General features: G+C 46.3%; 1 protein-coding gene across 8 annotated transcripts in view; it reads left to right on the top strand.

Annotated features, from left to right (window-relative positions):
• The first annotated feature begins 679 nt into the window (after positions 1-679).
• Positions 680-20,068, top strand: part of Tent4b (terminal nucleotidyltransferase 4B) — a 61,430-nt gene continuing 42,041 nt past the window's right edge. For 2 of the 8 annotated variants that reach the window (NM_001415015.2, NM_001415013.2), the window contains exon 1: positions 1,022-1,999. In NM_001415015.2, the coding sequence (NP_001401944.1) occupies positions 1,401-1,999 (599 nt within the window). In that variant the 5' untranslated portion in view covers positions 1,022-1,400. Of the gene's footprint in view, positions 813-1,004; positions 2,000-20,068 lie in introns of those variants that run through there. The other 6 variants (NM_001401226.1, XM_087594516.1, XM_087594518.1 and 3 more) reach the window with 6 other exon arrangements.

The raw sequence follows: 20,068 nt of genomic DNA, 5'->3' as shown, positions 1-20,068 counted from the left end.
TCTCGTGTGCTACCAAAGCATGCTAACGAGTTAGAATTAGCTCAGCCAGTGGTCATTGTATTCTTTTTTAGCAAAAAAACGTACAGCAATGATTCATTCTGTGACGAACAGATTTTTAATCCTCTGCAAAATAAGTAAATAAATAATAAAACAACAAGCACCCCCCAAACTTTCCAGGATATTGAACTGGGCACAGAGCCAAAACCGAAGTGTCAGTCAGGGACTTGGTTCTGGAATTTGCAGCAAGCTTGACGCATGCGCTTCAAGAAGTGTTCCATTCTCGATAATTTAAAGTACTGAAAATGACCCCCACTCCCCTTTTTGGGTATTTTTCGCGCCACAAGAAAGGTAGACAAATGAGCACCCCATGGAAAACAATCACTAACCGCAACGACAGAGTCATTTTAGGCTTAAAAGGCTTCGAGTGTTCTTAGTTATGAAAGTTGAGGGGCTTTGAGCCCGTGAGTGCACCTTGGAACAGACGTGCTGTGTGGCCCTCGAGCCGGGCAGTGGTGCCAGGACTCGCGACACAGAGGCCGCTGAGACCGCTCCGGAACCGAGGTGCGCGTGCAGCCGCGTGCAAACCCGGCCCTTGAGCGGAAGCCCGCCCTTCTAGTGCGCGCGCGGCGCGCGTCCGGGAGCCCCGGGGCCGCGCCCGGACCGAGGGGCGGAGCGGGCGGTCCGGAGCTGGGTGGGTGGCGCAAACCAGTCACTTTCCGCGGAGTCGGCAGCCGCCTCGTGTTCCTCGGCGGCGCTGGAGCGGCAACGGAGTCCTGCGGCGGCGCGCGCGTCCGAGGTGCCCGGAGGCCCAGGTACGTGCGACCCCAGCTAAGCTAGCGCGGGACGGTTGACCGGGCGGTTGCGGCCCCGCTGCCCGCAGCCTGCCGCGGCCTCTGTGACGCGCGGTGCGGCCTCGGGGCGCCCGCGGACGGCTGGCAGCAGGGACGGGGCGGGGCGAGCGCGGCGGCGGGGCGGGGCGGAGCGGAGCGAGGGGCGGAGCCGGCGGAGGCCCCGCCCCGGGGCCGAGCAGCACGGACGCTACGGAGCAGGCGCGTCCCGCTGCCGCCGCCGCCGCCGCCGCCGCCGCTGCCGCTGCCGCCGCCGCCGCCGCCGCCGCCGCCACCGCTCGCCCTTCTCGGGAGCCGCCGCCGCCATTTGCACGGGAACCCCGGTGACAGGGGCTCGGCGGAGGGGCGGAGGGAGGGGGGAGGGCCTGCGAGCCCCGAGGGCGGGAGCGACGCCGCCGGCGCCGGCCAGGCTCCCTGCGCTACCGCGCCGCCCGTGGCGGAACCCGGGTGGCAGCGGCGGCGGCGGCCGAGGGCGGGCGTGCGCCTGAGGCGGCGGCGGCGGCGGCCCTGCGGGCGGCCGGGAGGGGCGGGGGCAGCGGCCGCCGCCGTTTGATGGATCCGAGGATCGCCTGGTTCCAGCCAGAGCAGCTCGGACCGTCCAATAGTCTGTGGATGCAGATCTGGGAGACGACCCAGGGGCTGAGGAACCTCTACTTCAACCACCACTGTCACAGCAGCGGCGCGAGCAGCGCGAGCGGCGGGAGCGGCAGCGGCCCCGGCAGCCCCGGCGGCACGGCCCCGGCTCCGGCCGGCATGTTCCGCTCGGGGGAGCGCCCACTGGGCGGCCTCGCCGTGCCCGCGGAGCAGCGGGACTTCCTGCCCCTGGAGACGACCAACAACAACAACAATCACCACCAGCCGGCGGCCTGGGCACGGCGGGCAGCGGCGGGCCCCTCGGCGTCACCGGTCCCATCGGCACCCTCGTCCCCGCGTCCCGCGGCCCCACTCCCTGCCTCCGAGTCTGCGGACCCAGCCTCGGGCAGCAGCAACAAGAGGAAACGTGACAACAAGGCCAGCACCTACGGACTCAACTACAGCCTGCTGCAACCCAGCGGAGGGCGCGCGGCCGGGGGCGGCCGGGCGGACGGCGGCGGGGGCGTGTACAGCGGGACCCCGTGGAAGAGACGGAACTACAACCAGGGAGTCGTGGGGTGAGTGCTAGCGTCGTACGGCAGCGGGGAACACGCCCACAGTGGGGTGGGGGTGGGGGATGGGGAGCCCCAGTGGGACCTCCAGAGCATCGGTGGCCATTCAGTCCTTCATAGCTGGACCAGCTTCAGTCGAGCTTCTTTTGGAATTCCTTTCAGCTATCCTCTCCTTTTCGTAGTCATCTCTACCTTCCTTCTCTCCTAACTGTCCACACCTTCCCGATGCATTCTCACTTGTCCTTCTACCAATTCCTTCTATGCTCTAGAGTTCAGCCTGCCCTCTGATCCCTTCCTGTCCTCTACACTTTGCCTCTCCATCACTACACCCCAAGATGAAGCCCCTTAGCATTGGGCTAGTTAACTTCCTGAGAACATTTCTGTCTTAGCGTCTTTAGATGGTTAGAACCAGGAGGTGCTCTTCTTGCCAAGAATAGAAACATCCAGAATGCTCCTTCCCATCCCCCAATCCACGATGAAAATCTTGCCAGCCCAGAAAGACACTGCCTACTCTTGATCCTTTGGCACATCTTTTTATATTTACTTAAGAAAAAAAAAATCCAGTGTTTGTGATGTCTGTAGTGAGTGGAAAGCACTGAGTGACAGGTATGTTGAGGTTGTCATAGATGGTGAGCTCTGCTGATCTTTGACGGAACTTTGCAGGAGTTCATGGTTGGTGACTTCTCCCTGTGAGGTTGTCACTGTGGCAGAGGTAGCAGTGGTTTTCGTTTAGGGGTGCTGTTGGTGCTGGTGTGTGAATGTTGCACCACCAGTGACTTTGTGTTTAAAGTTCAGCTCTTACAAAATGGAATCGTACCTGAGCCCTGGTGAATTATGTACATAAGCTGGGAATGTTTCCAGCCTGGTTTCCCTTTGGGAAGAGCCCCTGCGTTTGCTGGATTAGGTTACTGAGTCTTCTTTTTCCTTTTAATAAACTCATGCTTTTGGACCTTGGTGTGGTGCGTCTGAGAAGTATGGTGTGCAGTTTGTGCAGCTCCAGTATGGAAAACCAGCTTTGAGATTTTTTCTGGTTTTCAGGTACTGATCTGTAGTGAGGCCTCAGGAAATCCATTAGTAATCCTGTGCGAACTTTCTTAAGAGTCACCCATTCAGCTCTGCCCTGGTTTTGGCAAGGAGACATAGCTGTGTGTACCTTTTTGAAGGTCTGGTAAAATGAGTTGGTGGGTTCCATCTGCTGTAGTGGGCTGGTCTCTGCTGAGTACACTACTATTACAACTCCCACCTTGTATGGAAAATGCAGTCATGTGGTTCAGGAGTGATGCTGGGGAACGCCTCATAGCTGCCCTCATTTTCCAGAGGAGCTCCTTCAGGGCTCAGTCACTTTTGCTCAGCTTCAAGGGCGCTCTCCATGGTCATCAACTTATATTAAAGCACATTCGTGGGTCTATCCTGTTGGCCTTTCCAAGGCAAAGCCTACACCTGTGTTTAGTGACAACAACTTGATGCTGAGGGTCCTGGTGGCCTTGTCTTACATGAGTGAGCTCTGCTTAGGTAATCGCTGTCAAATAATACCTGGAAGGTGCCTGTCTGCATTTTACTGAAGCCTCTGGTGGTCTCTAGAAGAGATACATTATAATCCCAAAGCTGGCTACCCCTTAGTCCTGGAAAAGTTCCCATGCAGAAGCTGAGGATACTACATTGGTCTCAGAAGGATCAGGGAGGAATGTTCACTTCCCTGAGGGATTACTGCTTAAACACTGATTGCAAACTTGCTAAGAAGCTTATCACTCCATCAGACTTGTATTCTTTCCCTCTCCCTGAAGAAGACCACAGCAGTTAGGACTCACCTTCCTGGGGCTGAGAGATGCAGTGGCTGGTTCTTAGGGTTTGCTAAGAGACTCTGGGCTCTGAATGATTCTTTGTTTTGTTTTGTTTTGTTTTGTTTTGTTTTGATCTATGTGGTCTTAACTTCTTAGCTTTTTAAGAGAGTTTAGCTATTTTTTAGTGTTATTTTTAAAAATTTTATTTACTTATTTTGTACGTGCATACATGCCTCTGTGTGTGTGTGTGTGTGTGTGTGTGTGTGTGTGTGTGTGTGTGTGTGCGTGCGCACGCACCAAAGTAAGGGAGTGGAAGTAACAGGACAGCATATTGAGAGTTGCATTCTTCTGGGTCTTGTAGATTGAACTCAGCTCACCAGGACTTGGTGGCAAACAGCTCTATCCATCTTGCCAGCCTAGTTTCGCTATTGTAATTACAGGTATTTAAACAGTAGGACTTCTGAGCGTACCTCAGTATGGCGCTATTCATTGTATGACAGAAACTTTCTCTGGGGAGACAGCATACATGGCTACTCATCTTAGATAGAGAACTCAAAACAGACCAAAGTATGGATACCATAAAAGCCAAAACTTGGTGAAATTTGACTTTTTGGGGGTCACTTAAAGGAATATGGGTGAAAGATTATTTATAGGAGCAGAAATGACTCAAAGACACCTGTGTCACCAAAGCCAATCCAGCATGGGTTATAGCTCACAAAGCTAGGAACCTGGAGCTACTGCATAGGCCAAAGGCAGCTAAGTAGGTGGACAGTGTCCTTTCTAGTACCTCAGTTTGTCTCAACTACTTCCAGGTTTCTGCATCTCCCGGATAGCTAGCTGGTCTGGCTCAGAGTTGTCCTTGCAGTTGAGCGCTGTTCTTCTGAGTGAGTCTCTCAGGTTTCTTTTTTTTTTTTTTTTACTTTTGCAGGGAGTGGCTTAGTGAAACTACTCAGTTTCAGGGACATCAGGAAACTTTTGAGTTGTTTACCTCCCTGTTTAAGGAGCTTCCTTGTAGAATAGTTTTTCAGTCACAGAGAAAACTTACCACAGCACTGTTCTGACATTAAATTTAGTGTGGCTCTTACCAATATGTTCTATGTTCTTGGGCTTTAACTGATACTGTGCTGGTAGAGGAACAAAAACCTCTCCAGATAGGGACTTGGGACATGACATTAGAACTCTGTCCTTTATGTCTTGTGTCTCTTGGGCCAGGGGTTAACTAAACTCCTGAGTGCTCGTTAAGACTTAGAGTTTGCAGTGGTTAAGAGCACCCATTGCTCTTCCAGAGGTCCTGAGTTCAATTCCCAGCAACCACATGGTGGCTCACAACCATCTGTAATGGATCCAATTCTCTCTTCTGGTGTGTCTGAAGACAGTGACAGTGTACTCACATAAAATAAATAAATAAATCTTTAAAAAAAAAAAAAAGACTTAGAGTTTGGGGGTTGGGGATTTAGCTCAGTGGTAGGCCCTGGGTTTAGTCCCCAGCTCCGGAAGAAAAAAAAAGAAGAAAACAAAACAAAACAAAAAAAAAGATCATTAGAAATATTAAGATGCAAAAAAAAAAAAAAAGAAATATTTAAAAAAAAAAAAAGACTTAGAGTTTGAACCCAAGGTGTCCAAGTTCTTGAGTCTTTTGGTTCTCCCTCAACACGCTTCATATTGCAAGTGCAAGATTATGTTTAACCCTATTTATTTATTTTTTCTCTTTTTTCTTTTTTTTGGAGCTGGGAACCGAACCCAGGGCCTTGCGCTTGCTAGGCAAGCGCTCTACCACTGAGCTAAATCCCCAACCCCTTGACCCTATTTATGTATGTATTCCCTTCTATTTACCGAATAGAAGCTCTCAGTGTAGACTTCCATATTTAGGATTGGGGGTGTAGCCCAGTGGTACATTGCTTGTATGGTACCTTAGGTTTAATTTTTAGTAATGCCACAAAAGGGGAAAAAGGAGGAGGAGGAGGGAGAAGAGAAAGAGGAAGAAGGAAGGAAGGAAGGAAACAAACACGTGTTTGGATTTCATCCTAAGTCTTTTTTTTTTTTTTTAAATGAAATTACTCTGGATTTACTGTCTCAGCAACCCCCTTTCCCCAAAAGCAATACCCCCAAGTCTAGAGAAGGTATTTGCATTGTCTGATACTTATTTCAGAGATTCAGGGCCTTGTGTGTGTTATACAAGGACCTCTGATCAATGAGTGGGCTGTATCCTCTGAGTTTTTCTCTTTTTTTTTTTACTGTTTGAGACAGAGTTTCTCGCACTAAGTTACCCAGGCTGGCCTTGAACATACTCTGTAGCCCAGGTGGGTTTTGATCCTATGATCTTCCTGGCCCAGTCTCTCCTGAGTGGTAGGGAGAACACCTGAGCCACCAGACCCAGCTTCCTTTTACTTTTACCTTTTTATTTTTACAACTGTTTTCATGTACCCTTTTCCTAGGGCTGGCTGTGCCACAGGATGCTGTCCACCGGCACTTACTTGTCCATGGAAATGAGCCAGATGCCCTTTTCTTAGAGGTTTAGCAGTATTTGTGATAGAGAAGGAAGGATATATTGCCTACAAGCACTGGAACTTAGTGGTTCGGAGCCCTCGCTCCTGACCTGGTGTTGAGAAACTTCTGTGGGAGGTGCCTGATACTTTCCAACCTCCTGAGGATGAGACTGTGGCTATCCTGGGATGTCTCTGTAGTTTGTCAAGGCTTCAATGACTTTCTCAGTCATGTTAGAGACTATGAATTAACAAAAGAGATATCAAAGGGACTGGGGGAATGGCCTCACCTTTGGATATTTGGGTTGTTTTGGGAAGTGGACCTGGGCTCCCACAGTGTGTCCTAACTAGAGTGTGCTAGGGAGTCATAACTCTCACCAAGCTGCAACCCAGGCCCTGAAAACGCGGAGGTTAGGAAAGGGCCCTGGCTGAGTGGTGAGCTTAGTAGCTACAGAGCTTTGAAGGTCAGGGCTAAGGGGTTGTGCTGTCCTGCAGAGGGACCACCCATTCTTCTAGTGCTCACTGTTCACTGTAACGGTGCTGGTGGCTTTCTTCAGCGCTGCTGTCCTGGCTTGTTTCTTTAGCATTGCCGTGGGATTGCTGTCCCTGCTGGGCGTCAGAGCAGCCAGGCAGGTGAGCACAGGCTAGTAGGAAAGAAGTTAGAAGACTTTATCTCTGCCTTCTGTGCTCAGTTTAATTTCTGTGAGTTTGAACATGCAGCCTTCTGTAATTCTCCAATGAACCGAACTCTTTGGGCTCTTTAGTTTTACTGATTGGGATACTGAGTGTATTTTCAAGAAGACATCATATTGTGGATTCTGTACTGCCTGTGATTCATAGTTGAGAATTGCCGAGAGTTTGGTATATTAATTCCAACTGAGTTTCCTGCCACAACCTCATGTGGGAGTTGGTGTGACTGGTGGGTGAGTAGGGTTTCTTTTGGAGAAACATCCAATTGGCCCAGGTAGTCCTTTAAAACTCTGGTTACAGCTCTAACTGTTGAGAAGCAAAGGGAAGCATCACCCAGAGGCTTTACATTCTGCCCTGTGCTCCACGGGAGATCAGGACACTAGAAGGAAGAGCATGTGAGACTGGTGAGGGAGAGGTCAGGATCCTAGTGCACTGGGTGGCCCTGGTCTCAGCTGCTTTCATGAAACAGCTACCTGTCCTAGTGTCAGGGGCCCAAAAGGCTTTTGGAAGGGTTTCCTTGATGACACTGGCCTGGGCAGATGGCCGTCTTCCTTGATGAGTTCTTTCTCAGACAATCTGAGAGCTAGAGAAATGGGGTAGGCATGAGAGCAGCGAGTAGGATGCATTGCTATATCTGCTGAAGCTGAGAAAAGTCATGGGCACCTTCCCTGTGGGACGTAGAGAAGCTGGCCGTTATAGGATTCCACACAGCTTTCTTTCTCTTCTGCTCTCTGACTGATAAAGTAGTGTTTAGTGGTGGAAACTATTCCAGGATCATACCCATGAGCATTAGACTGAATCACATACACACAGCTGGGGGGTGTTCCTGAGGGGACAATGGCCCGTGCTGCTTTTGAAGACTGTTGGTCCACTTTTTAGCATATGTGCCTGTTTCTACAGAGCTGACTGGATAGCTCAGAGCCTCCTAAGAAGTTGAGAGCGCAGTAGAGTGTTTTTCAACTTGAGAATATTAGCTAAGGACTTAGAACCTATGGAACATCAAAAAGGCTTCACACTTGTTGTACTGTGTGTGTGTGTGTGTGTATATAAGTTACACACAATGACTTCTTAGAAATGGTTATACATTGAATTTGAAGGGGGCTCTGAGCTAGGCTTTTTATTAATTTACAATCATCTTTAAATTCTTAGAAATTGCTTGATGAGATAAATAAGACTTGTATACTAAGAACTTTGGGCCTAAAAAGTTGAACATGGGGCCATTTATGGTGTCTATTGCCCAGAGATTACACATTAGTATTTAGTAACAAGACATAAGAATTGTAGCTTAGGTCTCTCCTGAATTGCTGGTTTGTAATTAATGCAGAAGTGCTTGCCTTCCTGTCAGCTTAGTAAGTAGAAATGCTGAAGAAAGTAGAAATCATTATCACCACATTTCAAAAAATAACAAAACTTTGTACTTGTTACTATACTTAACCTCTTCCTATGTAGTTGCTTTTCTTTTGAGACAATTGATAGGTTAGTAGGAAGTTATAGAAATTAGCAGAGTGATCATCGTAGTCTTAATTTCTCCGTCTCATTGTAGTGACATCCCGATTACTACTCTAATTCAGAAGCAGGGAACCCATTTGTAACATTTCGTGAGCCATTCGTGCCGGTTTCATGTGGAAGTGTGTGTTGAGTACAGCTTTGTGACATTTGTAGATTTATACACACCACACAGTGAAGATACACAACTAGATTAGATTCATCTTGGATACTCATCATGTTTCCCCCATGGGGAACAACAAAAAAGATAAAACTGTTCTATCCACTCAGCGGTCTCTCTGATATCCGTAGTCAGACATGTCCTTCTCGTCCCTAGCCCTTACCAAGCAGCAGTCTGTCCTGCGTCTCTAAATTTGCCCTTTTGAGACTGATGTGAATGGAATCCCGTCTTCTGTAACTTTGGCTGGGCTCCTGTCACTGGGATTTCTCTGCGAGTCTCCCGGCTTGCCTTATGTGCCCGTAGTTCTCTCTTACCCAGTGCTGCTCCATTGCATGCACGCACTCGTTGAAGGACATTCCAGAAAAGTGCTTTCCAGTTTTTCACTGTTACAAATAAAGCTGCTATAAACATTTATGTACATATTTTTATGTGAACATAAGGCTTCATTTTGGGGGAATAAATGCCCAAAAGCACCATATGGTAAGTACATGTTTAGTTTAAAGAAGCTGCTAACCAGTTTTTAGATTTCCTTTTGGGTGTGTACATGTGTAGTCACATGCATTTGGAGGTCAGAGGGTGATGCCATATCTCTTCCTTTTGCTTTCCACCTTATTTTTGAGACAGGATTTCTCTGAACCTGGAATTCACTGTTTTGCTTAGACTGATTGGCCATTAGGCCCCAGGATCCACCTGTCTCTATCAATCTCTGACACTGGGCTTACAGACAGGCACTGCCACCATCCACCTTTTATTTAAGAGCTTCAGATCTAAACTCAGGTCCTCATGCTTGTATACCAGTCACTGTATTCACCAGGACATCTTCCTAGACTCCCTCCACTTTCTTTTTTTTTTGGTTCTTTTTTTCGGAGCTGGGGACCGAACCCAGGGCCTTGCGCCTTGCGCTTCCTAGGCAAGCGCTCTACACTGAGCTAAATCCCCAGCCCCCTCCCTCCACTTTCTACACTTTGACTTTCGGAGGCTGAGAAACAAAACCAAGCCATTTTCTATAGTGGCTCATCATGCCAAGTTGCTGTATGAGGGGCCCAGAATCTCTCTCTCCATCACTTGCAGTGGCCAATGTGCTGTAGTGTAGCTCTTCGAATAGGTGATGCCACACAGCTCCTTGTGCTATGGTCATACTAGACTTGGAATTATCTGGGATTGCAGCTCAGTTGTAGGACCTTTTTTTATTTTATCTTATATACACAAAGCCCCTGTGTTCCATCTTGGCATTGAAAAAAGTCTGAATCCCAAGGCTTGGGGTTTTTAGGGGAAGGGGGCATGTCCTTGAAATACTCCTCTTTCTCCCCTCCGTGGTGTCTTAACTATGTTTGTCCACCAGACTGGTCTTGAACTGGGGCTGCTGGTCTGACTACTTCAGATTCTTGACTAACTAGAACTTCAGTTGTATGTCACAACACTACTTTTAGTGGTTGTGGTTTTTGTTTTGTAATAAATAAATGTAATAGCAAGAGAAAGGAAAAAAATAAGTAAATAGAGTCTTACTGTATAGCTCACTATGCCTTAAACACTGGCAATCCTCCTGCATCAGCATCCCGAATGCTGGAATTGCCAGTGATGGCTACTGTGCCTGCCTGTAGTCATTGAGTGGAATGAAACATCCACTCTTTGTCTCTCAATTGTCCTATAATAACCTCTTAAAAACAGCTTGTTCAAAGCATGATCCAAATATGGTTCTTTCCCTGCTATTTAAATCTTTTAATCTATAGGTTTCTCTGCCATCTGTTTCCCTCTCTATTAAATTTGTTGAAGAAATTAGGTTACTTTTCTCTTTGTTTTAGTTGAGATTTTTGGATGTGTTGTATGTGTGTTTATGTATTTGGACACGTGTGCCTGTGTGTGCACATGCGGAAGCCAGAGAGGACACGTGGGTGCCCTGTTCTTTTGCTTTCTATTTAATCCCTTTGAGATAGGCTCTCTCTCTGTTTTTGGTTAGTCTGGCTTGCTGACAAACTCTGTCTTCTCCCCTGTCAACACAGGGATTGCAGACATGCATGTAGGGTCACGTGTGGCTTTCACATCCGTGCTAGGGTTCTGAATTCAGATTCTCATGCTTAGGCAGTAACTGAGACATTTCCTCAGCCCTCTGTAAACCTCCCTGCTCTCTCCCTTTCTCTGATCGTGTCTCCATTACGTCACATTATTTTGTCTGTTTGGTCAGATAGTTCCCTTAAATTCATAGTTGGAACTAGAGACTGTTCTGATTTTTTTCATGAATACTTTACAAATGGATTATATGTTTTTAAGAGGGAACTAGCTGGAGGGGTGGTTCAGTGGTTAAGAGCACTGACTGTTCTTCTAAGCACCTAGGCACAATTCCCAGCGCTCACATGGTAGCTCATAACTGGCCGTAACTCCAGTCCCAGAGTGGCTCTAACACCAGCTGAGTGTGGTGGTTTGTGCCTTAGATCCACTGTGGATGGAGGCAGGCAGTGGATCTCTGAATTCAAGGCCAGACTGGTCTATAAATGTCATGATTTCAGGATAGCAAAGGCTATATTAAGAGACCCTGTCTCAATAAACAACATTCACTTCAAGGCCAATCTGAATAGCCTTTGTGATGGAGGTAGCCATTAATGATGTTTGCCTGATCATCATTGTATTGGTGATATTAATGCACTAGGATTATAGCCTCATATTCTGCTTGAATCCCTTTCCCTTGTTAGCTGGTCCTTCTAACAGGAGAGCTCCTTCCTTGGCACTCTCTGGTCATGAGAACGCAGTTCTCTGTTGGAGCAGAGTTTGATTGAGGATGGGGATGGGAAGACTTCTGTCATGAGGGAGAAGTAAGGACCACCATGGAAAGGTGAAATGGGCTTTGAGTAGCTTGGTGTCTCTCTCTCTCTCCCTCTCTCTCTCTCTCTCTCTCTCTCTCTCACTCTCTCTCTCTCTCTCTCTCTCTCTCTCTGTGTGTGTGTGTGTGTGTGTGTGTGTGTGTGTGTGTGTGTGTGTGTGTGTGTGAGATCTGTGTCTGTGTGAAAAGGGAAGGAAGTTCTCACAATGAACTGTACTAGGCCTTTGGTCTGCGGTTAGAAATTGTATGAGAGCCCTTTGCCCATTGCCCCCCTGCCTCAGCTTTTGATCTGTGGCAGCCAAGGGAAGCCATATGAGATCTGTGACCTATGAGCCTGTGCCCAGGAGACAAAGTTCACACAGCCTTAATTCAGTGTTCAGGAAGAGTATTTTGTTTTTCCTTTCAAATCAGCCTTTGGTTATTTTTCCTTGTCTGTGCTAATGTTTTTAATCTTGGAGCAAATCATTCTTGTTTTCAGGCTGATAGAAGTAAGGTGTGTGACCTCTTCCCCCTTAGACACTTTAAAGGCCACCACTTATAACAGTAGAGCAAGACCATTGACTGCAGGGTGGCCTTGAGAGCGAGACTCTGAGGACTCTGGCCTTTAGCCTTAGATCAGCTTTAGCTTCCTCAGGAGTTCTTCGGGGAGGCAGCAGTCAGTCATGGGCAAGATGGCCCACACATTCTTTACAGTCTAAATAAAGAAGTTCTTTTTCTTTTGTCTCCTCCTCAAGGTATATGTTCTTCAGTGAGTTTTGAAAAGCACTTTAGGTTTATGTAAAAAGTGAGTAGGAAGTTCAGTTTCCATGTGTCCCTGCTCCTAGTTTCCCCATTACTAATGTCTTGAGTACAGTGGTGAACGTGATGGACAAGGTGCGTTAAGTAGTCAAGTTTGGCAGTAGGATTCACTCTTAGTGATACAGATCCCAGAGGTTGGGAAATCTGTGACAAGATAGTTCTGTTCCCCACCCCAATTCTCTCTTATCCACTTAGTCATCCCCCTTTTCTCTTCCTGTCCTAAACAGCTGGCAAACGCCTGTCCTCCCTTTGTCTTTTCAGTTTGCCATACCCTGGGCTAAGTTGCCATCAGTAGGTCGTTTGTTTGTGTTACCTTTCACTCGGCAGCCTGCTCTTGAGATCTTTATGTGTTTTCCTGGCGTGGTGAGCTCATTTATGCAGTGTTCAGTATCCTCCGTGGTACTTACGCCGCTCTGTTTATCCCCTCATCTACTGGACAATAGTGTGTTGCTTCTAAGTTTGGCATTTGTAAACATCCACGTGCAAGTTTTTGTGTGACCGTACTTCTGGCCTTTGAACAACTACTGGGGACACAATTGCTGCATTATGTGGTAAGAATATGTTTGGTTTGTAAAAATACTGCCAAGGGGTCTTCTGCATTCATAAAACAGAAAATGGGGTTTCTTGTTATTTCTTCTTCCCCTGGGTTATTGTTTTGGCTTTTTGCCATTCTCATAGACAAATAGTGATAGCAATTTAATTTGTGGTTCCGACTCCGTCGTGTGCTGGAGGTATAATCTGAATGCATCAATGTCAAGAGTTGGGGCTTATAAGAGATGACTAGACAGCCAGGAGTGGGGCAGCTGAGACAGGAAGGTGGTGAATTTGAAGTCAGTCTGGGTTTCATGGCAAGACTCTGCCTTTTAGGGGTTTTCTAGTGGCCAAACCTAGGATCTCATACATGTTAGGCAAGCACGCTTGTCACCGAGATACATCCCAGTCCACGGCCCTGTCTCAAGATGCAGTAAATTAGTAATAAATGTTGTTATGAGAGCTCTGCCGTCGTGACTAGATTGATGTTATTGTTGTTCTTTTTTCCCCTTTCTCCATTTTCATGTGTACTGTATGCATGTATATGTGTGTGTCTATGACGTGTGTGTGCATGCACATGTGTGCACATATATATGGAGGCCTGAGGCTGATGTCGGCAATCATCCTCAGTCCCTCTTCCACACTGGTACAGGATCTCTCCGTAAAACCCTTAGCTTGCTGAGGTGCCTACCGGTGTCACTAGCCAGCTTGCTTGGGGATCCCTTGCCTCTGGCATCTCTGTGATTAGAGGCAGGCCACTGTGCTTACCTGCCATTTACATAGGTTCTGAGGATCTGAACTCTGGTCCTTACAATTGTGGGGCAAGCACCTAACCTCTGAACCATTCGTCTCCTTAACTTTCCTTCCTTCCTTCCTAAGAATTATTGATTTATTATATGTGAGCACACTGTAACCGTCTTCAGACACACCAGAAGAGGGCATCAGATTGAGCCACCGTGTGGTGGCTGGGAGTTGAACTCAGGACCTCTGGGACAGCAGTCAGTGCTCTTAACCGCTGAGGCTTTTCTCTAGGCCCTTCTCCTTAGCTTTCTTACACTGCTGTCTGGAGAGTGGGTTTGTTGAAATTTCTCTTTCATATGCTTTCAGAGGGAGCAGAAAGACTTATCAGGTGAGGCGTAGTTATTTTATTTCTTTTTCCCCGCTTTGGTGAATTACTGTTTTTGCTGTATAGCTCAGGCTGGCCTTGGACTTCAAATCTGCCTCAGCTTGTCCAGCACTGGGGTTACATTCGTGTGTTAATCATCTTTATCCTTCCAGCTTCTAGAACTGTGAGCCAAAGAAAGTGTTATCACGGCGTATAAGTTACCTGGGCTGATAAAGTCTATTGTATTTGAGTAAACAGAGACTGAGTAGCAGTGTGGCAGAAGCTGCCTTCCACCCCGCAGTTACTAAAGTGTCTGCTCTCATGTTTTGCCCATAATTTATTTGGGATGTTTCTTACTGATGAATTTTAAGAATTCTTGTTATGTTTTGGTTATCGGCTCTATCAAATAAGGGATTTGCAGATATTTCTTACAGTCCCGCTTATATTATTCCTTTAGCTGCCCCGAGAAAAAGTTTAATTTCAGGGTAATCAAATAATTTCTTTCAGAGTTTGTGCTTTTGGTATTATGTCTAAAATATCATCTCCAAACCCAAGAGCACAAACACCTTTTCTTGTCATTTAGAAGTTGCTCCATTATTGATTGGTCCCGCCCAAGACAGTCTTGAAGCTACAGTCTTACTTCAGACCAAGTTGCAAGTCTGAAACAATGATTGTTTTTCTTTTCTTTCTTTTTAAGGATTTATTTATTATATAAATACACTGTAGCTGTCTTTAGAGACACCAGAAGAGGGCATCAGATCTCATTACAGATGGTTGTGAGCCACCATGTGGTTGCTGGGATTTGAACTCAGGACCGCTGGAAGAGCAGTCAGTGCTCTTAACCACTGAGTCATCTCTCCAGCCCCAGTAATTGTTTTTCTAAGGTGGAGACTTACTGCATTGTCAAGGTTGCTCTGTACACCCTCAAGTTACCGTCCCCTTCTGTTCCTGAGCCCCTGGCAACACTGTCCACTGTTTCCACAGTTTCACTTTTTCCAGAATATCGCGTAGGACGATGTAGTGTTTTGGTTTGGCTTCGCTTAGCCGGACTGTTTAAGATTCTACCATATCCGTCCACCTTCCTCCCTTCCTCCCTCCCCTTCCCTCCCCTCCCCTCCCCTCCCCTCCCCTCCCCTCCACTCCCCTCCCCTCTCCTCTCCTCTCTCTTTCTTTCTCTTTCCCTGCCTCTGCCTCCTAAGTGCTGGGATTAAAGGCATACACCACCACCGCCTGGCACTTTATGGCTTGGTAGCCTTCCATTTAGGACTACTGGCATGTGCCACCATGCCCATATTTTTTGGAGTTTCATAATTTTGTGTTTTACATTTTAGTGTGGCCCATTTTAAGTTGGTTCTTGGTGTGTGTGTGTGGGGTATAAGATCTGTGTCTAGAATTGTTTGTTAGTTTATTTATTTATTTATTTATTTATTTGTTTGTTTATTTATTTAATTTATATGTGTGAGTGTTTTGTCTAAATGTCTATATGCTACTATGCACATGAGAAGTCAAAGAGAGGGTGCAGATCCCCTGCTACTGGAGTCATGAATGTTTGTGAGTTTCTGTGTGGGTGCTGGGAATCAAACCCAGGGCCTAATAACAGCTCTAAATTGCTGAGCTATCTTTCCAGCCTCTAGAATCTGTGGCCCCCCCCCCCCCCCCCATTTTTTATGTAGCTCTGATTGTCTGTAGATCAGGCTGGCCTTGATTTCACAGATAACCACCTGCTTCTGGTGGGATTAAAGGCGTGCACCACTGTGCCCGGCTCCCTAGAATTTTTTAAAGCATTTATTATTCATTTGTTGTGTGTACATGTATGTGTGTCCATGTGTGCACATGTGCCACAGCACACAGGTAGAAATGACAACTTGCAGGGATCCCTCTCTCCAGTCTTTGGTTCCTGGTGTCAGACTTGGGCTGTCAGCCTGGTGGCAAACATCTTTATGGTTGAACCATCTTCATGGCTTCAAACTCATTTTCCAGTGTAGGTCACTGGCTCTGTTGTTTGCTAAAGTGGAAGATTTCTCTTGTGTCCTATGGCTTGTCTTTGCTTCTTTGCCAAATTTGGTTGACTATATCGTATAATACTGTTACATATGTTTCTGGGTTATATTTTGTTTTATTGATATATTCTATATGCTTATTTCTTTTTTTTAGCAATATCACATTACTTTTTTTTTTCTTTTAATTAAGACAGGCCCTAGGGTGCCGTAGAACTCACTGTGTAACTGCACCCCACTGCTTCCGCCTCCCAGGTGCTAGGATTATAGGGTTCTGTGGTCCTAGGGATTGAACTGGCCTGTTGAACACTTGGCACTGTTACAATCCTCAGCTCTCCAAATATCATTAAAGGTTGAGATTAAGTAGTATTAGTGCTCTGATTTATTCTCCTGTAGTACTGCATTCTTATCTATATATCTATAGCTACATCTATGGTTCGTGTATCTAATATCTAATCTAATCTCTCTATGATTTATTATTTTATGTTCATTAATGTTTTGCCCTCATGAATATCTGTGTGAGGGTGTCAGAAGCCCTGGAACTGGAGTTACGGACAGGTATGACTTGCCATGGGGGTGCTGGGAATTGAACCCAGATCCTCAGGAAGAGTAGCAGTGCTCTTAACCACTAGCCATCCCTTCAGCTCTGAGTCTCAGGTTTTTTATGTTAATTTTAGAATCAGTTTGTGATAGCTACAAGTTCTTCTATTTTGCTGACTTTTGAGATGATGTTGAAGAAAAAGGTGACTTTGTAGCTATGTTGTTCAGGAGTGTGGAGTTTCTCTGTTTAGAGACTTACTGTGGAAGTTTGAATATGGAGGGCACCCAATAGACTCATCTATTTTAATGCTTGGCCCGTAGGGAGTGGCACTATGCGGAGGTGTGGTGTTGCTGAAGTAGGCGTGGCCTTGTTGGAGGAAGTGAGTCACTGTAGGTGACCTCTGAGGTCTTAGATATGCTCAAGGTATACCCAGTATGGAACACAGTTCCCTTCTGCTGTCCTCGGTAGAGATGTGGAACTCCAGGCTTCTCTAGCACCCTGTCTGCCTACACTCTACCATGCTTTCCGCCATGACATAATGTACTAGTCCTCTGAACTGTAAGGCAGCCCCAATAAAATGTTTGCTTTGTAAGAGTTGCCTTGGTCATGGTGTCTCTTCACAGCAGTGAAACCCTTACTAAGACACCTAACTTCCTTTTTAAAAATTTTTTTAAAAGGAAAACCATCCTTATTTTATGATGTGTGCAGGCCAGAAGAGAGTATCGGGTCTGCAGTCGGTTGTGAATCATGCAGTCGGTTGTGAATCATGCAGCCTGGGAGCCACGCTGAGATCCTGTAGTAGTACTGCAGGTGGCACAACCATGAGTTAAGTGCTCTTCATGACAACCATCTGCATAGCCCCGAGATCAGTGGTTCTCAGCTGTGGGTTGTTACCCCTCTTGGCATTGCCCATCATATATCCTGCATATCAGATATTTACATTATAACTCATAACAGCAGCAAACTTACAGTTCTGGAGTAGTGATGAAAATAATTTTATGGTTAGGGTCAGCACAGCATGAGGACCTATATTAAAGGGTCACACAGCATTAGGAAGGTTGAGAACCACTGTTCTTGATCCTTGTTTTGTTAAAATTTTAGTCTCCTTCATAAAGGCTCTTTGCCTATTTTGTTAGCATTTAGAGTTAGATTTGTTTGTTTGTTTGTGTGCTAGTATAAATGATGCTATGCTTTAAGCTTTAAGTTCTAGACTTATTTAATACCTTGTATCTTTATTTTATTTTATTTTATTTGTTTTATATATATGAGTACTCTGTCTGCACACCGCATGCCAGAAGAGGGCGTCGATCCCATTACAGATGGTTGTGAGCCACCATGTGGTTGCTGGGAATTAAACTCAGGACCTCTGGAAGAGCAGTCAGTGCTCTTAACTGCCCAGCCATCTCTCCAGCCCATATTTTTAAATTTATTTTTGTTTTATGTTTTCTTTTTTCTGCCTGTAATTCTGTGCACTACATTCCCATGTAGTGTCAGCTTTGGAACTGGAGTTAAGGATGGCGGTGAGCTGTCACACAGGTAGGTGCAGGGAAATGAACCCTTGATCCTTTGCAAGAACACCCAGTGCTCTTAACCTACGAATCATCTCTCTCGCCTATTAAAGGGTTTTTAGCTGAAAATATGTCCCCTCCCCCCTTTAAAAGAAGTACTGACAATAGCAGTTTTTTGTCTGTGTGGCTTCAAAATGCCAAATATTTAAAACAGCCAGAGGCCAACAATGGTGGCAAAGGCCTTTAATCCCAGCACTCGGAGGCAGAGGCAGGTAGATCCCTTGAGTTGGAAGCCAGCCTGGTCTACACAGTGAGTTCCAGGACAGCTAGGTCTCTTGTTACATTGAGAAACCCTGTTTTGAAAAACCAAAACAAAAAAACCTAAACAAACAAACCAAAGAACACGCCCAGGAAAGCACCAATGAGAATGACATATCCCCTGCCCCATTGATGGGTGAGGTGATAAGCCGAGTGCTGTGGGTACACAGTGGGGCACTGGTCACTGTTAAGAGGGGAAATTCTAGTACTCGCTGTCAGAAATTATGCTGTGTGAAAGCCAGGCATAGAGGACAAGTGTTAGACAGTGCTGCGTATTATCGGAACCCTCTAGGCAGTGGGACCTACAGAGACAGACACCATGATGGGTATTGCCAAAGGCAGCGGGGGGTGGGGGGGTTGGTTGGGGGGGTGTGGGGAGTATCGAATACCAGGAACCCTTCGAACAGTTTCAACTGGGAATGTTAAAAACTTGAGACAGGTAGTGGCAACAGTTAAACACTGAGGAGAGTGAATGTACTTAATGCCATAGAGTGTATGGTTAAAAATGGCGGACAGCTGGCAGTGCTGCCCACAGCATACTGTTTGGTGAGCGTACACAGGGTCCTGGGTTTGAGTCCTATACTTGGAGGGAAATAGTGCTTGTAATGTTAAATCATGTATTATATATATTTAGCATAATTTTTGAAAAGGAGAAAGATTAAACAATTAGTTTCTTGTGTCTTATTTGCGTTGGCACCCATGGAGTTATTGGCAGGGGTAAGGCAGCTGGTGTGAGTGTTGGGAACAGACCTGGAGTTTCTGCTCAGAACTGCTGAGCCACCTCTCCAGCCTGGATGGTTTATTTTATTTATATTTTAAAAATCTGTGTGGTATTGATAATGGAAAGTGTTTAAAGAAAGCTATTTGAAATTTTTAATTTTTGCGGTGGGAGGTGACTGAGGATATTTTGGGCCTCTGCTACTGAACTACATTTCCAGCTTTCAGATTTTTAACTTGCTGCTAGTGTTTGCATTATTTAATTTTCATTTGTTACTGTTTTGATAGAATTGTTATATTTAGTTAGGATGTTTTGTGGCGTGATGAGTAAATCAAAATCAGCACAAAATCGTTTATTTTGGTTGAGACTTATAAGAGGCCAAGAATCACTGAAAGAAGACCCCAGACTCTATACCATGCAAAGACAAAGAGCGTTTGTTCTGTAGAAACAGCCAGCATGAGGTGGGCAGGGTGGTGTGGAGGATGAGGGGGGGAGCTGGAAAGGGTGGTCAACCATTCAAGCAAAATGGCAACCATGGGGGTGGGTGGGTGGGGTCACAGACACATTTTAAAGCCAGTTAGGGATTTTCCGATTTTGGTGGGATCATCTTCAATCAGGATTGGTTGAGCTATGGTATGGCATGTTTGTACTTTTGATTGGTTCCTACCTGGAGCGGGAGAGGGTTACCTTGTAGGGACTATCTGTATCTGTTACTACCTGGAGCGGGAGAGGGTTACCTTGTAGGGACTATCTGTATCTGTTACTAGCCCCTGGCCAGATGTCAGGGCAGTTGCCAATTGGCTGTGATTTTTTCTGTGGTTTTTCCAAGAAGCCTGGGCTGTCCTTAAGGCCTATCATGGCTGCCAATTCTAAAATGGAGTGATTTAGGTCCTCTCAGTTTGACTGTAGAACACAGGTATGCCTTCACTACTCTGCTTATTTGTAGCCACATTTTGAGATTGGGATTTTCAGATTGAAGGGTCTTCAGGGGTCAGTGGAGCATAGCTGTGTTACAGTGTTTGCTCACCATTCAAAGGTCTCTAGGTTTGATCCCCAACTCTTCAAATCAACAGAACACCAAATTAAGTGACTTAAGCTCAGAAATGCTAAGTGGTTTTTTCCCT

The sequence above is a fragment of the Rattus norvegicus genome, chromosome 19 (genome assembly GCF_021556685.1).
Source record: "Rattus norvegicus strain SHRSP/BbbUtx chromosome 19, alternate assembly SHRSP_T2T, whole genome shotgun sequence".
Lineage (NCBI taxonomy): Eukaryota > Metazoa > Chordata > Mammalia > Rodentia > Muridae > Rattus > Rattus norvegicus.
The sequence above is the reverse complement of the archived record's forward strand: the minus strand, read 5'-3'. Positions and strand labels throughout refer to the sequence as shown.